Genomic DNA, 16,294 nt, shown 5'->3' with positions numbered 1-16,294 from the left:
GGGGGTGTGGAGTCTCCCTCCCTGGAGACACTTAAGAACTGTCTGGACGCACTCTGCGCACTGTGCTCTGCGATGGCCCTGCCCGAGCAGGGGGGTTGGATCACTCAGCCCTACCCGCTGTGTAACTCTGTCGATTCCGGACCTGAATTAGTCGCGGTTGTTACCCGTGTGGCCGGCCGGGCCTCCCCTCCCCGCCCTCGGTGCCGCAGCGGGAGCCCCGGCGCGCCCGGGGCAGTGCGGGCCCCGCCACCCGCGATGGGTTACGGGCGGTGTCACGGGGACCGGCCACAGCACAGACACTGAACTGCCGGCAAAGCCGGGCCGCCTCTCCGGCGGGGGAGCAGGACACAGGTGACCCCCGCGGCAGCCGCACGGGGCCCGGTGTCACCACACCCGGTGTCGCCGCCCCGGGGCGGAGCCGGTCCCCCCTCCCCGCCCTCGGCAGGTGCAGCGCCCCCGCCCCGGCCTCTACCACGGGGCGCGGGGAGGGAGCGGGGCCGGGCGCGGCTCTCCCGGCTGGGCTCTCCCGCCCGCTTCCCGTTCCCCGGCCCGTCCCACCCCGGCGTGTGCCCGTGGAGCGGCCGGGCCCGGAACCCGGCGGCGGAGATGGATGCGGCGGAGGCCGGCGCGGCGGGCAGGGCGGGCAGCAGCGCCGACAGCCTGGCCGAAGAGGAGGAGGACGAGGACGAGGCGGGTCCCGGCGGCGGCCGGACCAGCCGCACCTCGTCGCTGGTGAGCGGGCTGCTGACCGAGCTGTACAGCGCCGCCGAGGGAGCCGCCCCCTCGGGCAGTGCCCGCGCCCGCGCCCTCCGGGAGCTGCAGCGGCGGCCGAGCCAGGTCAAGTACCTGCGGCTGAAAGGTACAGCCCGCCTGCCCCTGCCGCCGCCCCCCGGGGCCGGAGCTGCCCCTGTCGCCGCCCCCCGGGGCCGGAGCTGCCCCTGCCGCCTCGCTTTTCCTCTGTGCGCACCGGAGAGTCCTCCCGGAGGTGCCCCCGTGCCTGCACACGTGTCTGTGTGTGTGTCCATATCCAGCCTTTCTGCACGGCCCTGGCTCCAGAACTGCCCACCTGTTGTTAGCTGAGAGCTCCTGCAGACCAGGGCCTCCTGCTCTGTTCTCACCGCTTTTGTTTTAGGCGCCCTAGGAGCCGAATTTAGGGTCGTCTGCTACTAGTTTCTGTGGCAGACTGCCTAAGCTTTTGTCTTTCTGTGAGTTTGGTGCTTTTCCTTACTTATAGTAATGAATAAATGTCCAGTTTTTCTTTCCCTTTCTTTCTCTTTTTTTCACTCAGTCCTTATTTTCTGACTCTAGAAGAGATGCTACACACACAGTATCGTAAGAGTTTTTCTCAGGGCCTTTCTGTTCTACTGGACATAAACTAAACTGTACAACTGTAAAGCTTATTTGGAGGTTGGCATGTCTTCTGGGAAAAAAAATGAGTGTAACGAAAAATGTAAATGCTGGAGTCAGTCAGAATCTAAATGAAATTTTCAAAGAATTCTTATGAAAGTTAGGCAGCCTCAACAGTGTGTGTTGGTGAAAGACTGAGATGTGCAACTCCAAGTTAATCCAATGAAGAGGAAAAGAGAACAAAGGCCTCTTGTCTCCTGATGTTTAATCACTTTTGCTTTTGATGAGGAAAAAACCCAAGAGGTGACTAAATAATCCTGTTTTTCAGAGCTGTACAAACAGCTATCTGCTTCCGTGTTTGGCTTCTTAATGAGATGACACGCCATCTGATGTTACTAGGATGTAGCTCAAGTTCTTTTGTGCGTCCTTTGGCAACCTGGGACTCAACAGGAAATGTTCTTGTTCAGGAATATATTTTGTGGTATTTCAGCTCATTAGTTTTTCTGCCAACTTCTTGGTTTTTACAGGCACCACTAACTGGCATGAGTGGGAAAGAATAAAACTCACCAGACAACTCTGGTGGTGACTGTATAAATTAGTGTAAATGCAACTTATTTTTTGTTGTTGTTTGTTTGTTTGTTTGTTTTTCCCTTTCAAATCCAGAGATCTAGTTTTAAATTACCTTGCCTGGTACAAGTGATTGGGAATTCCATCTGAGCAGCAGGTGCTGAAACAGGGTAGTGGCTATAAAATACAGTATTATTTTATCAGTATCTTCCCCATCCTTGCAGTTGTACTTTTCACTAGCCTGTGGTTGATGGTCATTTCACCCTAATTTGTCCTTTTCTTTAAGCTCTCCAGAATTATTGCACAAGCTTTGCCACATGAGCTGAGCTGTTTTCTATCCCACTGGTAGCAGCTTTTCCTGGATGCATACTTATTTTTCTCATTAGTTCAGGTTACTGAAGAGTGCGGTTTTTTGACTGATTTTCTTTCCAGCGTCAAGGGACAGGGGTTGCATTGAAAGTGATAGTTTGAAAACTTTGCCACAGGGAGCAGGCAGCTGTGTGGGTGCTGGTGGCAAGCTGTACCAGGCTATTACAGGGAGGAGCTAAAGGGGTCAACGTGTGATAGGCAAGACCTAGGATTTCTCTGGTGGGAGGACCCTCTGAGAACAGAGCAGAGGACTCAGAAAAATGCATGGACTTAAGACATCTCCCCAACAACTCCCTTTTCTGGTCCTGAAGCTCACCTCATGGGGAGGATAACAGGAATATTAGAACTAAGCTGAGATATTTTGATGAACTGGAGGGGTCTGGTGGCACTGTCCCTGACCAGTGGAGATAACTGAGGCCAGGACTCCAGGGCTGAAGCCATCTAGTTCCATCTTAGTGGAAAGAATTTCCCATTTAGAGCTTATTCTGGAGTTGAATTTGTAGCTTTGCAGGTGGCTTCTTGAACATGTTCCCTTGTCTGTTACAAATGTATCTTTTGTCTGTTCTGGAAGGTACTGTATTTAAGATGTATCCCCTGGTTGCACTCTTATAGGTATATTCTGTCTATATCTGTCACCTTCCTAGGAGTTTATAACGGCATAATTGTTAAGATTCTTATTCTGTGCAATAAATTGAAGTACTTTTGTTTAAAAAAGAATTAAAGACTTTGGCTCAGAATCTTAAAGTGTTTATAACTGGGAATTACCCCAGTCAATAGAACTTGTCATTTATAGAAAGCTTGTATTTGTAAATGTGTGTGAGGCAAATGCCTTTGCGTGTCAACTACAATAAGCTGTTTGTGAATGTTTTGGCCTGTACTGAAGTTGTTTTCTCTGCTTGTTGGCAGATGTTGATGAATTAACAACTATAAAACGAGAACTGAATTACAGAATTTCCGTTCAATCGGCAAAGTTGCTCCGTCTTCTGAAGCAGAAAGACAGGCTTGTACAAAAAGTCCAGAAGAACTGCGACATTGTCACAGCTTGTTTACAGGCAGTTTCCCAGAAACGTTGTAAGTACTTTCTGTGTACTAGTGTAAATAGTTTGTTTCATTAATGTGGGCAGAGTTTCATTTAAGCCCTCATACTTAATTTAAAGTCAAGAGGCCAGGCTATGCCATTCCTTAGATATGACTGACTCCTAATGATGTCAGTAATACCTGGAAACAGGCAAAGTTCAACTAGCTCAGCTGGGTAAGCTACTGTAGCCTCAGCTGTTAATTCTGTGTAACTCCTTTCTACCAAGTTGTTCCAAGGTGAAGAGTGTTAGTAAAAACAAACCTACTTCCCTCAAAGCCCTTTATCAGCATCAGTATTTTGGGAGTTTCCAAGAGATTGCGTGGGAAAGAGAAGAAATGTTGTTCATTAATTGTCGGCTTTTTTTTTCCTGCACAGTAAAACCTTTTTATTTGATTTGGCAAAGTTGTCATCTTAAGATAGACTGAAGTACTTCTTGGTAGTTCTTTTAAAGTAAAACTGCATGTAATGTCGTATGTAAGAATAAATAGAAGTTGTGCCTTTGGAAAGCACGTGTGAAAATAACCTAATGTTTCGTCTTATTTTTTCATTAACATGCAGCGTGACAGGTACAGAAATATTCAGGTACAGTAAATAAAGCATGGTCTTTTCATAAAAATGTCTGTAGGAGCTTTGAGGTGCATGTAAAGACTTTACTAAAAGAATTTTACTGTAGCGGCATGTGCTGATGTAGTCAAGGTAAGAGCTTGTCTGTTAATGTGAAACTTAATTTTTAAGCATTTAAAAGTGTTCATTTGTTTTAATTAAACATGGCATGAAAGTTCTTGGCTGTCATCTATTGTGTAGGTACATTTGTTCTCAAAAACTCTTTTCTTAACACCAGCTTGATAACCAAGGCCTCCATGCCACTTGCATGGAAGTATATACTGCAGTCTCCTTTTAAATGAGACTACTTGAATTTTCTACATATTTAGAGGATTTGACTGTAAATTCTGAATGCTTTTTTCCCCATATAGTGGAATTTATGTGTAGAGGTAGAACTGTAATTTTCAATCAACCTTAAGTTCACATTCAGCTGTTTGAATGCTACCACCTTTAAGCAATCTATGCAGACCAATTGCAAAGAAATACAGTTTCATGAAAACATGGAAATTCTGTCTAAATCTCTTTGATTACTGCTTGACAAATTAACTCATAGTGGTAATTTCACTTAGTTCAGAAATTACAGGGCTGATAAATTTGATCTCTTATTTTGTGACAGAATGTCTCTCTGTTCCTACAGAGAGACTATGACAGGTAGTTTAAAAAACTCTATGCTCAAAACTTTGTTCAGTATCTGGTAGTTCAGGATCTGTGAGTTTTGCATCTCGCACAGGGAGCCATCCCTTCCTCAGTCTTAGACCTGTGCTGGCTCTTGGTCCCTGCTGCGTTCACAGAAGGGCCTGGCCCCTGGCAGCTTTGGGAGCCCACATCTGCCTTGTCTGTGCTTCAGGGCCACCCAGAGCCAGCACAGCGCCTGCAGCACTTCCACCCTGGAGTGGGCAGAGTAAACGTGGAGGAACAGTTGCCAGGGACAACTTCATAATTGACTGTCTTTCCCATTATGCTGCTGACCCATGTCCTAAGCAGGTGATGCAGGTTTTGCATACAAATAGGTATTACCATAGAAAATCAAAATCACTGCAGAGTGAAATATGTTTTGATTTGACACGTGAATGGTCATGGCTCTGTTAAAGGAGTGATAAATTGTTCTGTAGAATATATGATAAAATCAGTACACTGTGCTGTACTTCTAGTTTGTAAGATATACAAATGAAGAGTTTCATTTTAATAATGCCTTTTTTTCTAACCCAAATATAAATAAAATTCTCCAATGAAGAAAATTAATAAGAGAAAAATCACAGTGATGGTTTCATGGCAAACATGGCACTTGTTTCTATTACTCTTCTGATTTTGATTTATTTCGGGTAAGAGAAGATATATGTTTCTTCAGGAGCCCTATAAACTATTTCAAGTCCATATTAGAAACAAGCAGAGTGCTTTATGCACTTAACTATATCATTTCAGAAAAGCAGAATTCAGTTAAAAAACCTCAAGTTTTTACAGCTGTCATCTAAAGAGAAAGACATCTCTTGCATTTTATATAGTGACAGCTTGCTTTCGTTATTAAATATATTTTGATTGATCAAATTGCAAACCAGAAGTTTCTTGAATCACAAATTTTGATTAGTTTTAATTAAAGCAACCCCAAAAGGCAACCAACAAACAACCCAAACCGAAACTATGTATTATAGATAATTTATTTAAAAGTAAAAGCATCCAGATTCATTCTAAGTCAGGCTGGCTGGAAGCAAGCAGGGATGCTTAAATCTGATTCAATATAAAATAAACTGAAGTTACAGAAACAGAAAATTCATTAATATTCTCTTGTATTTTTAATGAAGAAATAATTTTAGTAGAAAATTTCCCAAAGATATAAATAATTTCTCTGTCATAGCTGTGTCACTATGGTGGTGCTATGTACCTGTAATAACTTTAAATGGACCTCATGCTGTGTTCAGAAGGATCCTAAGTATTCTTTCTTGTAATACTTGTTCTGAAGCTATGATTAAAGTATTAATCTTCTGTTATTTGAGCATTGCTTCTATACAGAATTCTCTAAGATAACAATAAACATTTGCTTTCTAGTTTTTCTTTTCCTTTTTCTGGTTTGATTTAATGCAGAGCCAGTAGAGGGAGACAGAATGTTTTATTTTGTTCAGAACTAGAGTTGTATCTCTGGTTTTGATAAGGACACAAAAGCCATCAACCTTCCTTAAACATGAAGGGAAGTGCTTTACAAATGTAGTCAGACAAGAATTGGATGAAAAGGTTTAGCATCAGTTTGTCAAATAAATGTTATTCACAAAGGAAATATTAATTTCCATATGTGAAATAGATGATAAACAGTGACAAATTACTTTTTAATTAACCGAGATCATTAATTCCCGCATAGTTGTCAAAGTTTTTTGGAAGCTCCTGACTAAAGGAACTGAATGTTTTGGAATCCAGCTTCAGAAGTTCAGAGGGTTATGCCTGTATTTATTAGTGGTGTTTGCAATTCCTTTGAGTGTATCTTAACTGGATAGAAAGGCAGCATGAACTGGCATCATCTGGGCATAGATTTGTCCCCTGCATGTCCCGAGAGCATGGACAGTTTCCTGGTAGAAGGCTGGGCTTATGAAGTCTCCTCAATTTCTGAGAATGAGGTTCTGTCTATAGCATCAACTTTTCTCACAGGGTATGGAACTCAGAGGAAACTGGAAAGCATTGGCTGATGTTATTTGGACAAATTGATTAGGAAAGAACTGAACAAGATCATGTTACCATGTGTACCTGGAAAAGTGCAACTTAGACATGTAAAAGTACTCCTACACCTAGATTAAATTTCTATTTTTGGTCTCCTTGTTCTCTTCTTCCGTCAGTGTTTCTGCATCTCTCTGTGTTCTATCTCTCTTTTTTTTTTTTTTTTTTTTTTTTTTTTTTTTTTTTTTTTTTTTTTTTTTTTTGCCAAATGCTCTGTTAGCTTTTCTTACATGATTCAATCTTTAAATATTGGGCTTCTCAGCTCTGTTCCATTTTCCCCATCCAGACATCTTGTCTGTCTTGCAGTGTCTACACAGATTGCTCCCTGCTTTAATTTTTTTAATTTCTTTGTGAAGACTTGAATTACTCAGTGAATATTGCTGCTATGGCAGATTAGTGGAGGTGGGCTGGGCACTGGTTAGCAAGGATTTTCTGATCCATTCTATGTCCTGTGCTGGTTTGCCAAGAGTGAGGTAATGGAGCAGTTAGAAAAGGAGAGAACCTGTATTTAGTGATGCTGAAGCTTGGCTCCATGGGGATGGTAGTTGTGTGCTTGGTCTGTTGGCTGCACTGGGCCACTGGGCAGCAGTTCTTTTGGATGGTGAAGTCCACCTGCTGGTCCCTTAGGATGGGCATACACAGGGCAAAATGCCTTTAAATCTAAGTGTGATCTTAACTGACTTGTGCACTGTTACCAAGCATTATTATAAATAGTGTAATTTTTGAAAATATTACTCAAGAGCCCTTCAAAAGAGCCACCTATAGCAAGGAATATAAAATTAAATGCCATTTGACTAACATACTTCATTCACTTTCTGCCAGCAAAAATTCTGGAAAATCTGAAAGCTTATTCGATTGCAGTTGGAGTCTGGGCTGAGGATTACTCTTCTTTTAATGTTAGGCTTGGAGGAGAAGGACTGCAAACAGCAATCTTCATTACTGCGTATCAGAGCATGAAGAAATGTTTCAATAAGTAGGTGTGTGTCATGTTTAGTATTGGCTAATATAAATTAGATTGTGTATTCTGAGTATCTGTTAGTTAGACTAGGAGAAAGTTTGAGTGTTGTCAAACATAATAATAACTGTGTGGAAAGCAGACTGCCAACTAATCACTAACAGAATAATCCTGAGGAGTTTTTAGGCAGTGAATTCCGTGGTTACTTTCTTTTGATGAGAATATCATCTTGGAACTGGTCTTTAAGCAGCACAGCCAGGATGCTGGGACTTGGGGAGTAGTTTAACAAAGCAGCAAGTCAGTAAAGTTCTGGTGTATCACAGTGTCCCATCCCTCTCATAGGATATTCTTCTAGAGAACTATCAAGGTAGTACCCAGATTTAAAGTGTGATTGTGCTGCTGATGGGATGTGAACACAGAGTATGATCTTGCAACTAATGAATTTTGATGTCTTTGATCACTTGATGAGCAGTAGCATTGGCAAGCCCTAGGGGCAGAGACCACCCCACTGCACTGTCTCCAGCCACCTCTTCAGGATGATCTGTGCTAGACCCACAATGCTGACTGCTGTGTCAGTCAATAGAAGCCCTTGTCAGGCTAATTAAAAATACTTAAACTGACTGCCATCTTCTTTTGCTGTAAAAACAAAGCTGTAATATAAATTCTAAATTGGCAAATTGTGCAGTCAGTTTCCTTACAAAGCTGGCAAATTGTGTGATTGTGCAGATTTGATACCTCTCAGAGGCCACTTTGAGGCTAGTTTCAGTTTCTTAACTTGTAAAGTGAGGTAAAGTTTATTTACTTTTCCAGTGTTGAAAAGATTTTTTTTTCTTTTTTCTTGAAAGAAAGAGGCTGGGTTTGCTGTCTAATTTGGTCATATATCAACTGATAAATTCTTATGGTCTGTGTCACTGCAGAATATCAGATTCAAAAGGTGGCAGGAACTAAGTGCTTGGAGCATTACAGAACCTGGAATCCTCACTTTTGAGGGAAATTCTGCTTTAAGGATACAGCAACCAAAATATCTTGTTCCAGCATGAAATAAAACACCCACTCACAAGAGTCAATTGCTTACGAAGCAAAATTCTGAAAGCTTGCATTTCAAACTAAAATGCTTTGTTCAGATGCCTTTTTCGTTTCATATTATGTAACAAACTATTTTCAAGTAAGAGGATAAAATGTTTAATGCTAAAAAGAGTCAAGATCCTGCTTTTAGCATTTAGAAATCTGTTTTCATCAAAGATGACATTTGGTTGTGAAGGACTTTGCTTTCCACAGACTGATATTTTATGTCAGACCTTTACATTAAAGTGGTTTCAACCAACTATATTACAGAGGTCTTCCTGGGAACATTCAGCAAGCCATCTCTGCAGCTCAGTCCCTGGCTGTTCAGCACTGGGATTGCCAGGCTGGTTAGGGTGCTGAAGAGCCCACATGCGTTCCTAAGCCATATGTTTTTCTTCTGAGTCTGTAGGGGTTATGTGAATCCTTACTTTTCTGCGTCACATACTTTCCTAACTAACTCTCACCACTTAAATGTCTTATGTCTGCCAAAAGTACCTCCCAGCCTCCTCAGAACAATACCATCTCATAATTGGCTAAAATTTGAGCAATTCTTGAAAATGGCTTTTATCATGGGCTCTTTCAGCTATATTCTTTGGGATTTAACTAAGCAAACTCTTGGTGGCTGCTTCAACTAGCATCAAGAGCCAGAGGTAAGATTGCCTTTGTTAAAGGCCCTGTTTCAAGCTACTCTGGGCTGTGCTCATTATCAGCACAGGATATAAGACTACACCTGACTGGCACTTTTCTCTTTTAAGCATCAATTCTACTGCTACCGTTGATAGGGAATTGGCTGCATTCAGAGCTGGGGTCACTGCTGGGGACAGTGTGGAGCTTGCTGACTAAGAGATCATTATGTCCTTGAGGAAGGCACTGCCTTCTGGCTCACTGCTGCCACTCATTTTCCAGTTCAGTGAGCTGCTGTGTCTGGGGTGATGAGATTTTCCTCAGAAAGGGAGATGCCAGGGGTTCAGGGCTAGGTGGAAGCTGAGCAAAAGAAGCAGCTGATCTCAGGGCACTTGCCTCTGAGAAGAGAGAGCCTTCAGTTGCCTGTTCACTTCTGCCTTTTGAGTTTCGAACTTGGCTCCGAATGTGCACCACACAGAAACAGGTGGCTGCTGTGAGACATACCAGCCCTTCACCCACAGCAGTGTGATGACACCTGGGAGACAGACCCTAGTCAACCAGCTGTGGTGTCCCACTTCTGTATAAGCTGTGGGCCCTGTGAAATGGCTAGGCATGCTCCTGCAGCCTTCCATCTCACTCCACTTGGAATGCTTGCTCTGCGATGAGGGGTGAGGGTATAGTGGGGCTAAATTCGCCTGTCTGAAGTTAATGTGTCGTGTAGGTGTGTTCTGTAGTTGGCCTCAGCCTGTAAAATGAAAGGTGCACCCTGCAATGGCCATTTGAGTGGTGAGGGAATCAGCCACTGATTTTCTAACTTCTAATTAGTTCTTTCCTCTCTCCCTTCTTCTCTAATAAATAGTTTAGCAGTATTTTTTAATGATGTAGAAACTTGGTGGGATAGTAACAGCTGAATGTGGTTACAACATAAAAAATACGTTGCAGATAAATATTTCATTTTTTATCATGGAACTGAACAGTAAATTCAGTAAATCATTCTGTAAGCAATAACCTGGCTGGTCAGTCTAGGCCTGGTTTGCAACAGAAAATGTTGTTTAGTGTAGGGCTGTACAGATCACAGAGTCACAATCAAATTCTTGTCCTGCAGCATTTGGTGTAGGATGTTGTAACTATCCTTTGTCAGTGTGCTAGCAGCTGTGACAAAAATGAAACTATTTGAGTTAGTGCAACACTGAAGGTTGTGTTTATTTTGGGTATGCATACAACTTGGAAGCTGAACTGCTTAGCTGCTTCTCCATATTTTTCTGTGTAACAGTAATCCTGTTGCTGTTGCAAAGTCAGTTAACCTCACAGGATTAGCTTTGTAATGCATGTAGAATTTTGACTCCACTGAATTACACTTTTCATAACAGCTGTGCCATGAGAAGTTGATGTATTGGGGAGTGCTTGTTATATAAAATACTTCCTTAGTATTAGAAATAGAGATTAATGCAACAGATTATTGTGTGTAGAGCTTTTTGGATTACTTATCAAGCAATACTTGTAGTATTTCTATACCAATTTGCCTGCAAAAAGTGGTTCTCAAACCAGTGATCTTTTATTTCTCAGGTACTGCAGTAACTTTGGAAAGTAGGATTTCATTAGCTCCAATTGAGGAGGCATGCTGGAGGAAGGATGCTGCTGTTTGGAGGCAACAAAGTCAGAATAGCCTGTTCTCTGTCTACAGTCCTCGTCAGTCAGTCATGACAGTAGAAATAACTGGCAGGCACTGCTGTTCCCTCTGCTCATTTGCAGCTATTTAGATGGATACCTGATCAATGGTAAAGTTTTGTTAGTCTAATAGTTCTCTGAAAAACTGGAAGAGTTTTAATTCAGTCACCCGGGGATTATTGTGATTAAATGAGGTGAAGTGCCAGTTTCATGTAGCTTCAGGGAGAGTGTGAAACAGCTCATCCTGCTGCAGCCCAGCAGCTGCATGTCTGCCCTGGGGCAGGGTGACTGTTGGCCATGGGGCAGGAGTGGAGTGCAGGGCCCAGCTGAGCAAAGGGCTCAGCCTGCACATCTGTGTGCAAAAGTGTTTCTGTGCTTTGATGCAAGGTGTTAGCAGCAGCCAGACTAGAAGCTAGGAGTTCATTGCACTAACTGGCAATTTCCAAGGAGGCTGGCTCTACAACCAGTGGTGCCAAAGGCCACATGAGAAGCAGTGATGTGTGAGAAATGCACCTGAATACATTCATATTTCACAAATTTTTCCAGTTCTGAACTGATGGTAGATCTGATCCGATACCTGCAGGTAGTGAGAGCCACGGCATCTGTGACAAATGTTGAACAATCATCATGTAGGGGTTTGTGTGTATAAGCTCACAGCAGGGGTGGCTGTGTGAGCTGCATAACTGTAACATAATGTCATTTCAGTCTTTAATCTTTTTCTGACAAGCTTTTGGATGTGGAAACAGCCTGAGAGAAAAAGTTCTCTTAGATTGTATGCATACTCTTTCACACTTGTCTAGCTGAGTACTGCCTCCTCTTCTATTCTGCTGGAGGTTATGCTTCTGTACAAGAAACGATGCTGTTCTTTTCCCTACTGAAATGCTCTTTTCTAAAAAACCCAAAAAATAACCCCAAACACTGAACTTATAGGGAGGGTTAATGGCACTTCAGTGAAAATATCCAACAGGGTATATGGCCTTTAAGTAACACAGATGCATTTTATCTCCAAGTGGTACACGCTAAACATTCTTTGGTCACATTAGCCTTTGAAGAAAAGATTTCCTGGATACTGAAGATCAAATGGAGGCTAACAGCTGCTTGGGATAATTAGTGCTAGGAATAGACTGATTTATGGAGCATCAAGCAGTGCCAGCAGCTATGTTTCTGCAGCTTTCAGATAGCTTGGTGTTTAAAAACAAGATGCTGGAAAAGTGGGCTGTGGAACTTAGTCTGTTTGGATCAATAGTCCTTCTTATAATTCTGCACTGGAGCAGCTCTAAAGGAAGAGTTAAATGTGAATCTCAGATTTTTAAAATCCTTTTCTCCTTGAAGCTGTTAATAACCTGAATTTGATTTACTGAGCAGTAAATGAGTGCTCCTCACATACCCTTGAAGTTTGCCAGAGAAGTCAAGTCTACGTTCCATCTCCACATTAGATCATCTTACTTACAAGCCTATAATTTATCTTTTTCTTAGTAAAAATTGGAACCTTTTGATATGTTTTTTTCAGCAGTGAAACAGCTTCTAAATTTAGTTCTCTATAAATTATTGGTAACTTCCTAAAATCACATAATCTGGTACTTATCAATGTGTTTTCCTTGCCATCTATATAATACATATGGCCAAATACAGATCATGAACAGTTTTGGGTTCTTGGGCTGGATTAGGCATCATTAATAACTAACATTTTATTTTTGTGTGTGTGTGTTTGCATGGTTTTTGTTGTTTGGTTGGTTTTGGGGTTTTTTCCCCCCCAACACGTTATTCCTAATTTCTTGTCTTATCCAATGGTCATTGGCAGAAATAGCTATTGGACCTTAGGTTCTGAAGGAACAATAATTATACAGAGGAACTAAAGGAAGTCAGAGTGGGGAGGAATCAATGTACAGAGCTGATTTTTTTTTAATGTATACTAATCTGAAGAGCTAAATATTACTGATATTTATAGTAATATCTAGAGAGGTCTAGAAGTCAGGTACCTATAGAGCTGGACAAACTAGATATCACTAGACAAATAGATGGCATGAGACTCTTTGAAAAACAGACTTAATGAGACAAGATTACTTGAAGGCTGGCAGAAGAAGCACATGTTTGAAGAAATGAAGTGAGTTGTCCCAAACTATGGAGTAGTAAGTTAATAGTCAGAGCTTTGCTGTTAGCCACACTCGTGCTTGTGTGGTGTTGTACATGCTCAAATTCAATTTTAATGGCTCTAGGCTTCAGTACTAAATGAGCCTTTGATTAATCCTAAACACATCCAATTCAATAAACTTGCCCTGTAAGAGTAGGTTATGAACTGAAGTTTTGTCATTTAGCTGTTGAGTCTAAAATTTTTGAGTAGTAATGTTGGAACTGATAATTATTTATTCATTAAAAAACCTCTGCGTCAAATTTGCTTAAATGACAAACGTGTGTTTTTTTCAGGAAGTGGAGGTGGTGGTTTGAGGTTCCTTTGCTTTGCTAGCTGCTTCTGTTTCCAACCCTGGGAGAGTATGCTCTGTGAAGCTGTGGCCCACTTGAGAGATGAAGAAAATTAGGTGGTCTTGAGGACTTGGGGTTGCAATAGCTTCACATACATGCAAAACTTTCTTTCTGGAACAAGTGGCATCTACAAATGGGAACCAATGCACACGTGATCCAAAATCTGGAGTGGTGGTGCAGGCCTTGCTGTTGACTGATTAAGGTTTGTGGTTCCATGAACTATATGGTGCTTATATGAGCTTCTCCTGGAGTCAGCACCATTCCCCTCCCCAGCTCCAGAAAGGGTCATGTTTCTGTTCCTGTGGAGGCCATGTGTACTGGGAGAGGGGATCTGTGCTGGAAGCTGGACTCTTGTCCTTGGGCAGTACAGGACAGATTGGCTCTTTGCTACACGTCTAATGAAAGCCTTCTATGGGTTGAGCCTAGTCTTTGCTGCATGTCCTTAGCATTACTGCAAATAAGTATGAATCAATGTATAAAAACTTCTATGTATAAATGTCATCCATTTCCATAATTCCTGGCCCAAAGCAAAGAGATTCGTCATTAATAAGTTTTCTAACTTTGGCAATTAATTTTTAATCTAAAATATTTCCAAGTGTTCTATTTGTGGATAAATCTTGTCTTGGGGATATAGGATCATTTTGCTTTTTTTTTATTATGTTGGGCAGATAAAAATCTCGCTTTTTCTGAAATAGCAGTTCAGATCAATGAAGCTGGTGATTCACACTATAAAATTCAATTTGTATGCTAGATGCTAAGCAAATAATCAGGTTCTAATAAAGGAAGAGATGTTCAGTTTTAGATCTGGGACCTGCTATGACCTCCATTTTTCTGCAATACTATCTTAAGCATAACTACAAATCATACCTGTCGGAATTTTTTTTTTCATGTATTGCATTAGTTTTTCTGCTGAGTTGGTGATTTATTTTTTTAAATTACCATGTAGCATTTAAGCAGGATTCTGGAGTATGAGTACTGGCCAAGATATGCGTTTACTTTATATTGTTTAGCAAGGTTAGGAAACACTTCTTAACTTTTATAATTATATTTTTCAGGAATTTTTTTTTATTTCATAGGCCTTTTCAACAATTTCTCTTCCTAATATATGCTTTACCAAAATAATGTTTTGAATTTCTTTTGTAGACACAAATAATGTCTCTGATGAAAAGGTCATTTGCTCTCACTTCATTACTTTGTATTTAATTTAAGAGGTGTTCTCTCTATGTTTTATCGACCATGTAAGCATTTCTATGACTTTTATTCCAGTTATTAACTCTAGACTTTATGCTACTGGTTACTACAGCAGTTAAAATATATAGCAGTTAATGTGCTTTAACAGTGCTTGCATGACACGTCTTTTAGCTTGCTCATGAGATGCAGCTATCTACTCTAGCTTTACTGCTATAGCTGGAACATGAAGGCAATAAGTAAAATAAATTGATTCTCCCCTTACTTTTATTTTCTTCATCACTGTTACTCAAGTGCCAATTATAACTTCAGAGTTTATTTATGCATTTGAACCAAATTTTAAAAAATGCAATAAGAAACCTAGATGCTGTTGTTGAATTACAGACACACAGCCAATTTTACAACATGGAGCTATCTATCCACTTATCTATGACTTTTCTCTGATTAAGAGTTTATTGGAAGCATGTGAAACATAGCATTTGGAAGCTTCTGAAAGCTCCTTTTTTTGTTGGATGTACTTTCCTCCTTTTGGAAGACAACACATGTATGGACAAAGAATTAAACATAAAGTGGACTTCAGTGTTGGATTAATCACCTGCTTTAGTGTTTGTACATATGTTTTCATGAATGCTAGTGTGTGCTTTCCTTATGGTCATTCTAGATCTAGTCTGTCTTCCTCTTGATGCTTTCATATCCAAAACTCTTCACAACCTACTGTTCTCTCTGTTGTCCCATCCTTATAATTTCTTACTTAGTATTCAAGCTTGGCTCATGCCTCCTACCTCCATCCCGCGTGTGTTTTAAAACAAGTACATTTTCAATTTCCCCCCATGCTGGCGTTTTCCTACAGATGTTTCACCATGTTGAACATGTTGATGATTAAAACCTGATCTCTTAGTATTCTCTTTTGCCTTATGTGTTCATAGTGTGTCCCTTGGAGTTCATTTCTGCCATGAAGGTCGTAGAAACAATAGCAACTCTTATATTAAGAATACTGTCCGCTATGCTTTTCAATATCATCTGGCTGTCGACCTGTACTTCTCTGTCTGATAGCATGTTTTCTCTTCTTTCTTTTTTTCTTTTTTTTTTTTTTAAGCAGGCAGTCTGAGGTTTTGCTGTACTTGTGCAGTACCTATAGCAATAGTGCTGGAGACCAGAATTAGGATTTACAGGCACTGCAGTGAATACAGATAGCTTTAATAGTATACCAGGCATACTCAGTTGTGTAAGTTTGTCCTCTATTATTGGCATAATAAGGTGATCTAATTGCTGTCTTGTGACCAAGCAAAATTAGTCTAAGCTCCTTTTTATTTCCCACATAGATAGTTCTGAGTTAAATCTCTGCCTTGATCTTTCAGTGTAGCTATTGAACCATAGATTAAAAGTTTCCCTGACACATCTGTTTTGTAATGTTGGTAAGGTTTTTGGTTTTTGTTCTGAAATGTTTGAGGTGTCTGAGATCTGCGCTGCATGATTTTTAAAAAACATGAGCCAGTTTCTACTTTTTTGGGAATTCTTTCAATTCTCTCCTTTTAAGCTTTGGGAGCAGTCCATTCCCAGTGATGGGCCTGGAGTGAAATAAGCCACCCTTTCTACCCAGCCCATTGGCACTAGTTGCTGACACTTGTGTGCTCAGGGTTGCTGAATTA

General features: G+C 41.1%; 1 protein-coding gene across 3 annotated transcripts in view; it reads left to right on the top strand.

The window, feature by feature from the left end:
• Positions 1 to 606: 606 nt before the first annotated feature.
• Positions 607 to 16,294, top strand: part of TBC1D30 (TBC1 domain family member 30) — a gene marked incomplete at its 5' end in the record, with an annotated part of 50,698 nt that continues 35,010 nt past the window's right edge. Inside the window, 2 exons of one of the 3 annotated variants that reach the window (XM_083859014.1) lie at positions 607 to 859; positions 3,190 to 3,354. In XM_083859014.1, coding sequence (XP_083715140.1) covers positions 607 to 859; positions 3,190 to 3,354 — 418 coding nt within the window. The remainder of the gene's footprint in view (positions 860 to 3,189; positions 3,355 to 16,294) is intronic. The other 2 variants (XM_083859015.1, XM_083859016.1) reach the window with 2 other exon arrangements.

Source organism: Zosterops lateralis (assembly GCF_965231275.1).
Source record: "Zosterops lateralis genome assembly, chromosome: 4".
NCBI lineage: Eukaryota > Metazoa > Chordata > Aves > Passeriformes > Zosteropidae > Zosterops > Zosterops lateralis.
Note: the sequence above shows the minus strand (reverse complement) of the source record. Positions and strands in the feature narration are given on the sequence as shown.